The 11,757-nt window shown below is 35.5% G+C and overlaps 1 protein-coding gene across 2 annotated transcripts; it reads left to right on the top strand.

Moving 5' to 3' along the window:
* Positions 1–2,686: 2,686 nt before the first annotated feature.
* On the top strand, positions 2,687–7,593 carry LOC116105745. 2 transcript variants are annotated; one of them, XM_031392158.1, is made up of 4 exons: positions 2,687–3,622; positions 5,685–5,823; positions 5,893–6,984; positions 7,518–7,593. In XM_031392158.1, exons 1-4 carry the CDS (start codon positions 2,862–2,864, stop codon positions 7,542–7,544), a joined length of 2,019 nt encoding a protein of 672 aa, XP_031248018.1. In that variant the 5' UTR covers positions 2,687–2,861; the 3' UTR covers positions 7,545–7,593. The 2 variants fall into 2 exon arrangements, with proteins under 2 accessions (XP_031248018.1, XP_031248017.1); XM_031392157.1 differs by having other exon boundaries at positions 5,890–6,984.
* The last annotated feature ends 4,164 nt before the right edge of the window (positions 7,594–11,757 follow it).

The raw sequence follows: 11,757 nt of genomic DNA, 5'->3' as shown, positions 1-11,757 counted from the left end.
GAGCCAATCAATTATTGTAGAATTGACTCTTTGTAATAATGTTCATTAATCAATAATAAAAGGCATTTTATTCTATATCGCGTAAATCATTATTATTGCAATATGTATTGATATATGTNAAGAATAAGAAAGAAGAAGTTGTACGGTTCGTAAGAAGTGCATGTAGATGAGGACTATATCCACTCACATGGCCGAGGTTCCGAATCCATGCCTCAACCGAGTCCGATCGGGAAACAAGAATAGAAAAGAAAGAAAAGAATAGAAAAGAAGAAAGAAAGAAAAGAATAGAAAAGCAAAGAAAGAACAGAAAGAAAAGAAAGAATAGAAAGAAAGAAAGAAGAGAAACAAAAACAGAAAGAAAAACAGAATAAGTAAACAGAAAAACAGTAAAGAAAATGCATCTCTTATGCATTTGTGCATATGCATTATGCCATGTCTATTATTCAGAATTAGTTTCCTATTTATACTTACATGTTAGTAAGTGAGAAGGAAGAATTTTAGAAAGCACAGAGAAGAATAGAGAAGTTTGATGTAAGGAAAGAAATTCAAAATATGAATAACGGAGGAAGAAGAACGGTATAGCGGATTTACTTACTAAGCAATTAGTGCTCACTCCGTTAATTTCACTGTTTTTACAAGTAGTAGGTGAGAAGCGGTTGGAGGGAATGTCGAGAAGCGGGAGAGAATGGCACAACTGTCTAGTTATATTTTGAGCTTATGTATATAACTTTTGACCTAATGTAGAGGACTTCTTTATGAAAATAAAGTAAATTTTTTGGCCCATTATCTTATGCTTATATGCTTATATGTTTTCTATATCATATTTAATAATTTTATATCTTATTTGCCAAAGTATCCTAGCCAGAGAGGGTTATTACAAGACAACTCCAGTACATGTTTCTTGAACGTTTACTTGGTATTTTATTAAGTTAAAAATAAGACTATTGACTTTGTAACCTCCAACATGCAAGCTTTCTTTTGTATTTCTGAGATGAGACAAAGCTTTGGTTGCCAATTAATGTAAACCAACATGGTTTATAACTCTATTTTGTCAAATTTTTGGCTTCGCATGAGCTATTTAAATAATGATATCGGATGGGTTTTATGTTTTCTGCAAGTTTAGAGACTGAAAATACCACAAAAGTTGTGAAGTTTCTTCAAGTTTGAATTTTATATTTGTTAGCTTCTTCAGATTTATGGGTCTACAATTTTAAGTGTTTGTGTTGTGTCTTTCAATCCAGTTTATGATCATAGCAGCTACAACTAACTCATATGATGGTAAGTTCTTGCTTTGGTGATTTGTAACTGAAGGATCTTTAATGTATGTGATGTTTTAGCTGAGTGTTGGTGAAAAATCAAGATTCAATGACTGTAAATGAATCATCAATTGAAGGGTTTTGGTTATAACTTTTGGTTTAGAGTTGATGGTTATCTCTGCTTAATAATATGCTCTCCTTTTCCTAAAATCTCACTTCTTAATATGCTAATTCCACTAATTATTCCCTCCCCTAGCACACTTACTTTTCACACAACAATATCACCTAACCAACCTCCACTAACACATGCTCACATGCCACTCACACCTCCTACCATCTTTTATCCTTATGCCCCTGATACCCCTTCTTACTGATAGAACTCCCTGCCAATTTCACACTCTAACCAGCAAGCAGTATGCAACAAAAATGCAAATAACACAACAAAAATTCTGGAAGAGTTTGGATGCAAATTCACATTTTGGCATAACCAATAACCAAATTCACATCAACACAAATAGCATTATTGCACAACCAATTAAATATGCCTCATTCATCAATACAAATAGCATTATTGCACAACCAATTAACTTATATCCTTTGGAGAGTTTTGATGCAAATTATTAAGGCTTCTACCAAGCGAAACCCAGACAATTAATAACCTATCCAAGTATTAGAGTTTTGAACTTTCTTCAATGAAGGATAAGCAACAGAGAAATGAAGTACAAAACAAAAAATACTCACAAGTGGTTTAACTTTGTAGTCTAGCCTGAGTCCATATGATGAATACAAAGAATTGAATAATGACGATAGATAATGTGGCTTCAACGGTGGCAGACGCAATGTTTCTGCTGTTCTGCATTTTTTGAATTAGTTTTGGAACCTAGCAATCCCTAAACCAATAAATTTTAATTTTAAATTTATGCTTTTAAAATTTTTAACACTAGATGGACGCCAGTCCGCACTAGATGGACTCTTATTTGGACGGCCGTCTATATAATTTGGATAGCAGTCAATAGTAAAGGGATGCCCATCCCTAGTATTTGGATGGAAGTCCATTGATTTTTAATTTATTTTTAAATATTTTTTCTGGACCGTCGTCTATTCCTGAATGAATGGCCATCCAGAAAATATGGACGACTATCCAAAAATATTGGGCGGCCACAGAATTTTTGTATCATGTCCTACATGACAACGTCTGAATCAGGTGTCATGTATATCGATACAAAATTTTGATATCAACTTTCGGTGTACATAGCATTTTTATTTTAAAATTGTTGAAAAATAGAGATAATCAGATTATTAAATATATAATTTATAATAATTACTATTTATTTTGAAAGACTATCATAATGTTATATTACCGACCAGCAAACATGATAATTTAAATAATATAGGATAAAAAAACCCAGATTATTTATCAACTCGCCACACCAACTCTCAGTTTGTCCCTATATCCACGTTTAATACCCCCAAACAATGTAGTCATAAGCCGGCTAACTTGTTCCGCATCACGAATTACCATCCCTACAATTCCATTTCTCCACAATTTATCGAAATTTTGTAAGAAATCAAAAGTATCAGCAAATTCCTCACTCACTTTCAAACATGGCGACAATCGATTCTCTCCCATTTATAGACATGTCAACCCTAACCCACTCTGAACTTCGTACTTTGTCTCTCTGTTCCACCTCCGCTTTCGACCTTCACCGCCTCGATGACCACGTTATTCCCATCATTGATCGTTCCCTCTTCAACGAAAGTGCGGGCTCCCGTAAACAAACCTTCTCGCGTCCCACTACCACCACCCACCACCACCACCATCTTCGCCACCGCATTGCCGGCCTTCTCCCCTCCTCCAAACAACCTCCCTCATCGTCTTCACTACCACCTCATCTCGACCCGGAACATTTAGAAAACCGCTCGATTCTCAACTTCCTTCGGAAATCCCTTTCCCAAAGCCCTCACTTCAACGACGTCGTGTCTTTGTTCAGCGTTTCGGGGGAAAATGATCAGGCTTTTAGGAAAAGGAAGAGGGGGAGGCAGCCGAAAACGAAGGTGAAATCGTTGGAGGAGAATTTGGAGATTGTGAATAAGAATGGAAGGGTGGTGGATATTGCTGGGTTGGGTAGTTTGGAGGATCCTTATGGGGAAGAATTGAGAAGAAGAACTGAAGGAATGACTTGGAGTGAAGAGGAATTGTTAAGTTTTATGAGGGATTTGGGTGGGCAATGGTGTAGTAGAAGGAAGAAGAGGAAGATTGTTGATGCTAATTTGCTCGGTGATATTTTGCCTGTTGGTTGGAAGCTCTTGCTTGGCCTTAGAAGGAGAGAGGGCCGTGCCTCTATTTATTGCCGCCGATATATAAGGTTATGTTTCTCATTTACTTGTTTTTTTCTTATGTTCTTTATGATTAAGTGTTTTTTGTGCCATATTGAGATTGCTATTTGTTTATGTTGTTAGTATCGCCAATACAAAATCTGTGTATTTATTTATTTATGTTACAAGTTATTCTCTTAGAACTGAATTGCAGTATGGTTTTTCCTTTTAACCTAAGGCTTTGGTAGTTCTTTTTAGAGGAAAAAAATATATATTTATAATAGAAAAACAGAGATTTATAATATGTTTACTTTAATTTACTTAAGGCAAACAGAGATACATAATGTGTTTGCTGTAATTTACACAAGGCAAACAGAGATACATAATATGTTTAGTTTAATTTACACAAGGCTTTGAAGGACCTTGATTTGTACACGTCTATCTCAATATTCATTGGTCTATAAGTTGATTTTGAAGGCAAATGAAGTTCATCTTCAATTGATCCATTGACCAAGGAAACAATTTCAAAAGAGATTTATAACCTCTGAAATTGTTCTCAACGTTTAGTTTCAACTTGAGAAATTTGGTAGTATGACATGTTGTTCTCAGTTTTTGGTTCCACGATTCCAGATTTAGTAATAATGTTAGTACCGACACGCTCAGTTCCATCTTCAATTTTTTATTATATGTTCACACATAGGGTCCTTTTCACTCTTAGGGAGTTTGGCCCTTAGGATTGGAGTCATTAAGGTTTGAAGCACATGATGAGTTAATAGTTTTGGGGAGTTTCTCAAGGCAAGGGGATATTTTGGGTGGTTGAAAGTGTAGACAAAGTAGTTTTAGGGTTGGGCTTCAACTGGAATCTCATCAAGTTGTACCAATCTATTTGGTCGTGGAGAGATGAATAAAGGGTTTGTTGTGTGGTGAAAGGTTTATCAAACTTACTGTTAGATATGGAAAGCTTCAAATCTTGTTTGTCACGATTTGGGATCATATACCATGGATCAATTATATGAACTTAAATGTCAATAAAATACCTGTAGAATAGTGAGTTAAGAACAAATGTAGCTAATTGGTGTGTTGCTTGTTGATGGTAATGATGTCTGATGATGTGCCAAATGACTGAAAAATCAAGACTGAAGTGGAGATGATGTTGGAATGATATAGAGAAGGTGCCTGGAAGTAGATCACATGTCAGGAATCTAATGGTGGTGGCAGCCTGGTGTCATGTGCTGTTGCTTAATGACAGAGAAAAGGGGCATTGATGATGAGTTTCAGCTGTGTGTGCAGGTGCTATGCAGTGTATTTTGGGATGGTGTTCTTTGGTGAAAGTGACAGATTGACAGGAGGGGAAACTAGTGGTTGCTGCAATAGTAGCACACGTGGTAACAGGAGGCTTTCTGTGGAGAGAATGGGTTGCGTTTTCTTTTTTCTTTTATGTTTTGTGGACAGTGGAGCTGAGTTGAGTTGATAATGTCTTTGGACAATCAATTTAGGGTTGTGGAGCAATTTGGGACTGTATTGGGTTTAGTGTTTGTAAAAGCTTTCGGATTGATCAGAAGTAGATCAGAACTTTTAACCAATTGATGGAGAACCTGATGGATGTAAACAAGGGAGAAGAAGTAAGAAAAGGAATAAATACAGAAGAATTAGAAAGGAGAGAAAATCTAGAACTACGGAAGAAACAGAGAAAACTTAGGGAGAGAACCAAAATTTACATTGCATAATCAATCATGTCTGTCTGTCAAAACTAGCTACCTAGTGTCCTACTTAGTTGGAGAACATAGGAATATAATTTGTTCCTAATAAATCAAGGCTGTCCTACATCACCTCAGGTGATTGAAACAGTGTCCTCAATGCCCTTTGGAAGTCTAACAATAGCGGTATGACATGTTTGACTGTAATTAACGTGTGAAGATGGTGTGGATTTTATGGGTCAATTAATGCACCTCAGCTTAATTTCCGTGTATGCAGACATGTTTTGGCAGACACTTTAATTTCAAATCTGGAGAGTTTACTCAACTATTTACTTTTGCAGATGATATTTTATTTGCTCTTATCCTATCCCCATGTGTTTTTGGGTAGGCCTTACCCATTTTCCTATCTTTTCAGCCCTGGTGGACAACATTTTCTATCATGCAAGGAAGTTTCTGGATATTTGCAATCCTATTTTGGACTTCATGATGCTCCTCTGTCAATGGATCATGGTGCTGACAATGTTCAGCAAGATTATAGAGTTGCATCTGGAAGTGTAAGTAAATATTTGCGAAGCAGTTTGGTCTATTTAGCCTTAATTCATTTGATTTATGTCGTTCAGCAGCATGCAGGTGCTACTCTAATGGATAATGAACAGAGGCAGTCTAACGGTCAGGAGAAGGAAGTTACTTTACTGGGTATTGACAATCTTGCAGAGGTTCAAATATGGGACCTTTTTGAATGTCATAAATGTGACATGACGTTTGATGAGAAGGATACATATTTACAGCACCTTTTGTCATTTCATCAGAGGACTACGAGGAGGTACAGACTTGGTTCTTCAGTTGGGGATGGTGTTATAATTAAAGATGGAAAGTTTGAATGCCAGTTCTGTCATAAGGTATTCCATGAAAGACGTCGATACAATGGTCACGTAGGGATTCACGTGAGGAATTATGTGAGGGGAATAGAAGATACCCCTGGTCGTTTGACTCTTCAAAAAAGAATGGAGTCTCCTGCTAGAGAGGAGTTTCCTACAAGGATCTCTAAAATGGATGCTTTGATTGAAATTGCTCAGAATTCTATTCTTGAAACGTCCACTGCTGGATCTAATGCCATACATGCTGCTTCAATTTCTGACCTTGAACTGAACTCTTACTCTGCTTTCAGTGAACCAGAAATGGATGATGGAATTATGGACAAAGAATCATATCAACGAAATAGCAAACCGAAGATTACTGATGAAAAGATGGAGGCGATTGACAATGTTGATGTTGGCAATGTTATGGATGTTAAGATACATTCTTGCATGGATTTTGCAACTGTCTTAACTACTGCTGAGCAAAATGGTTATTCCTCTGAAAATTTTAGTATGAAAGATGGTCTGTCATTCATTGCTGATGAAATTGATAAGTCTGTCACTGAGCAGGAAAGAGGCTCTGCAAGCCACTTACTTGCTGCATCTGGTGATCTGAAAGTTGAACGTGTTGAGGGCAATGAGAATTTGGGTTGCGCTAATGCAGTTGAGCATAAGGAGGTAAATGAAGTGAATAACAATAATGATATTGAGTTACAAAGTGGGTTTGGAAGCAAAAATGGGATTTCTGATTTGTCAACTTTGAAAGATAATTTAGTTCATTATGGAGTTTCCAAGTCTTCGATGTCCTTGTTGCAACCATCAGGTGGTCTTCCAACATCCAACACTATCTCAAATAAGGTATTGTGATATTGTTATTTGTATTTGTTGTTGTGGTTAATGTTGGATTAATTTGAAAAGGCTTTGTGAATATTCCAATATTTATATAAGATGATCATTACCTCTTTGCATTTACATGGTTGGATCCAGATACTATAGACTCTTGAACAAAAACTTGCAGATTTTGTGTTATCTTTGCCATTAATAACAGAAGTGATGGAATGATATTGCTGCAACATGTTAATTTAGGAAGATTCTCAGCAATGTTTTGTATAATTTTAAAATGTTGACAAGCTGTTGACTTTGTTATTTTGTCCCCTTTTTCTTCTGTTTCTCTTTCACCAATACAACAATATTACAATGGAGTAATGTTACATATTCCAAGTCTTATATCGATCTTCTCATACAGAATGATGTGCTATCCTATGTGGCAATACCACATCACTTATTACATTATCCTTTCATTTTTACTTGTTGGCTTTAAATAGGAATACACATTATTTGAGATAAGAAAACTTTTTCACTTCAGAGTAACAACAATTATTATTTTACAGTATTGGCCAAAAGACAGTAAAATTTAACAATAAAAATTCCATGAGTACAACTTCAAGACTAGTGAGAAAGCACGAGATAATCNAGGTCTAGAATATGTGATTCTTTCCTGGACGGGGCTTGAAAATCTGAGTGTGATGTCATGTAAGAACATAAAGGATGTTGAAGTCTCTCCTGCACTTTCAACCTTGTTCTCTACCCTTAAAGAGCTGAAATGGAGGCCAGACACAAAATCTCTTCTTGCTTCAAGTCTTATGGAAACTGGCATGGGAAGAAAAGGTGGTAAATTTTTCAAGAAGACAATAATGGCTTAAATAGTCACCTAAAAAGATTATATTTTGCACTGTTTTCCCCACCACAGCCACCATGAAGCAACCTTGCTCTTCGAAATGATATCGATCCATTGTAATCACTCTCTCGTTTATTTAGGCAGTTAACATTCATGTTGACAAAGGCAAATTTTTCCTCGGCCTCCCCCTTGTCGGTATGGATGCCACCCAAAGCTGAAGTATCATGAATTCTCATGTCCTGTTCAGCCTTTTTCAGTGCACATTAGATTGTGGATATCATGCTCATTTCAATGTCATGTGCAGGCTTCTCTAGAGGATGTTTAGGTGCTATTGATGTTTCTATAATGCTTAACATATTACTTATTTCTAAGATTCTGATTAGAATGTAGTATCTGTTTAGAGTTATTATCTGACTGTAAAATATAATTGTACTTTACTATCTCATATACAACAGTTACATCATTACCTCTTTACCCTCTTTTTCATTATTCAGGTTTTTGCTTTTATGTTTCTGACGCTGGTGAGTTATGATATTATGAAACCATGGGTATGTGGTTTAGTTCACATTTCAAAGATGTTGGTATCTTCTCCTAATACAATTTATGGAAAATAATAGAGACATCGGGAGTAGTGCACCGAATCTGTGCATCGAATGACGTGACGTAATTTTGACTGTAGATAATTATAACTTTATATTAATAGACGGTTAGGATTTTGACACGTCATTCGGTGTATAGATTCGATATACTACTCTTGATGACTGTAGTATTACTCTATAATTTATATTCGGTGAACTACTCCCGATAACTTGAAGCATTAATCTACAATTTATAACAGAGAAGCAATATTTATATTCATTATTTGGTATGTCCTGTTATATAAATATAAAGTACTTTTAAATTTGTTTCTCTCGATGAAAATCCTTTTTCTCATTTCAATTGTCCTTTTTAGAATTTTTTTTTTTCCAAATTATTTGTCACTTTGTAAAAGTCATTAATTACTTTTTTTACTAATTTTACCCTTATTCTATAATCCATACTCAATAGTTGTGCAAATGAATCAACCAATATTTTTTCTAGGTTCAACGAGTTCAAGGTAGTATTTAATATTCTTTTCCTTTCCAAAATTTATTAATGACAACAACAGTACACATATACACTATAAATTCAGTTTCCAGGAAAAAAAAAAAAAAACACTTATGTATATCTCCAACAATAAAAAAACAATAATGCTACGGACACCGATATTTTTACATCAAAATCTTGTACCGGCCTCATTGTTTTAAAAACCGGACCAGAGGGCAAACCGCTTTGATGGTCGGGTCACGGTTCAACTGGTCCAACCGGTTGGACCGTTGATTGGATCGTGACATCATCACATATCATAATGACGTCAGCACATTTTAAAAAAAACAATTTTTTTTTTTATTTCTATTTTTCAATAAGACAATAACAATTTAATTACTGTCCAACATGATTTAAAGTTCAAATTCAACAACAATCCTAACATAATTTAAGTATTTAACAATAATTCAAAGTCTAAATCCAAATATGATGTTGTATTTACATATCAAATGACAAAATACATAATAATTAATAATAAAACATTTGATGCAAGTGTTTTTTCTTTGATCCGTCTCTATGTTGATTGAGCTTCACACACTAGTATCAAAATTCATCACCATCATCATCATCATAACCATCACCACTATCTGCGCAAAAATAACAGAAAAAAAAAATCAGAAAAAAAATCAAGAATAGAACATGGCAATGGAATCACAGAGATTTCAATTCTGAATCCAAGATGAATAATTAAAGTTTCAGCAGCACATAAAAAGGAAGACTCACCAAAAGAGAAGAAGACAACAAATACCATATAATCCATTGTCCAGAGAGATATACCTACAAGAAGCTTTCAAGGTTTTGAAAAGAACAGCATACTCCACATAAATTTGTCAACACAAGCACATTTCAAAAACACAATGGAACACATTGGCAGTGACCACAAAAAGAGGGACCTTCAGCTGTTTAATCCAACTGTGTGCTCATCCAATGAAGATGGTCTAATGGATATCAGATCCCACCCCAATTTGAGTAAAACTTAAAACAAAAATGACAAGTTTGAATGCTGCCTATAATGTTTCTCACATTCATAATATAAATCAAATCATTAGCTGTAGTTGGTAGCATCCCCACATGCCATAGATGAATGGAACGAGTAATACAATTGAACACATCTGAGGATGGATGGCTTGTCACCATTTCTAACAAAGTTTTGAAGTTTTTCACGTTGGCCACGGCCACCACATCACTTCTTCCGCCGTTGTAAGAACCATGTCATTAAATCTACTTTAATTATAATGAGCCTTACTTTATTTAACTTAAGCTTTGCTGTCCTTGAATATATATTCCATTTTGTAATATCTTCCATTCTAAATTAACCATCCAATTCCTCTAATCATATTTAAGACTTGCTCAACAAACCCACCTAAATTTAGAAAGAAAAAAACCCCATTACATAAAACTTTATTCTGTTGAACACCACTCAATTCATCACCATATTTTTCATATCTTGTTATCAATTCATCAATTATTTATCTTCTTCAACCGTCTTAATCCCTAAGAATCCTTCCATCATCATCTCCTCCATTTCTCTTCAATATATAAACACATCAAACTTTCCTATGCATCATGAATGAACCCCCACATCGATATGTAATTAACACTTGTTTTTTTCATTTTTATTTTTTATATCTAATTGTTAAGTTTTGCAAACTTTTACAGATATTATCATGGACGTACAGAACTTCGCAGAGTTTTTCAAATGTTTGATACAATGGAGATGGGAAAATAACAAAAATGATATGACACATTAACCTGTCATCCAACACATAATCAATCCAACACAAAACAAAAAAACAGATTCAAAAACCACACCAGAATTCACCACTCAATCTGTCGAAACAGAGCAATGCTTTAACCCAAGCCTAATCACTCATAACTCTCTATACCTGCAAGAAATCAAAGACCCCAGCAAAAAGCCCTAAATCAATTGCTCATTCACACAAAAGAACCCTAACAATTTCAGACTAAAAAACCCGTAGCTGTACACCTTCTAGCTATGTTTGCCTTTAGATTGAAAAATGTAAAGGGTGTTAACTTAAATGTAAAGGGAGCGGAATGGCGTACCTGGATCGAGGATAGAGCTATCATCACGAATGAAGCTATCGCCGTTGATTTCCAGTGAGGAACAAGCTGTTGTCGTCGATTCCTGCGAGGGAGGAGACGTCGTCGTTTCAAGAGTCAAAAGCTATTTGGGTGGGATTTCAGAGGAATAAAGATAGAGCCAAACTATGACAATTTTCGCAAAAACAGAGTGATTGCTTAGATATTTTCGTGAGAAAAACGGAGAAAGATTGAAAAGAAGAACTGAAGATTGAAGAAGACGAGAAAGGGCGTGAGAATGACTGCGTCTCGTAGGATTTAGGGGTTGTTAATATGGACCGGCGGTTTGGATATTATCCGGTTTTTAACCGGTTTAACGGTTTAATACATATAATGGTTTTAAAGTGAACCGAACCGGACACGTGATCGGTTCACGATCCAACCGGTTGGACCTACCGGTCCTTCCGATTTTTAAAACAGTGATCGGCCTACGTGTCTTGTGATTCACACTAGTAAACCAACACGTTTCACGTTTATATTTTTTTTCTAGTGAACAGCCGTTCATCAAATATGAACAGCTACTCACTTACATGGACTCTCGTCCATATTAATGGACGAGGGTCTATTTACTACAGACGAGGGTCCATTTACTACGGACGAACGTCCCCATTCATCAGTAAAATGGAATATTTTTTTTTTTATAAAAATTAGGAACGATCGTTCATAGTTATGGATGGTTGTCCCAAATATTGGCGAACATTCAATTTTAATGGCGTCCGTCTATTAAC

The sequence above is a fragment of the Pistacia vera genome, unplaced genomic scaffold, assembly GCF_008641045.1.
Source record: "Pistacia vera cultivar Batoury unplaced genomic scaffold, PisVer_v2 Contig503, whole genome shotgun sequence".
NCBI lineage: Eukaryota > Viridiplantae > Streptophyta > Magnoliopsida > Sapindales > Anacardiaceae > Pistacia > Pistacia vera.
Note: the sequence above shows the minus strand (reverse complement) of the source record. Positions and strands in the feature narration are given on the sequence as shown.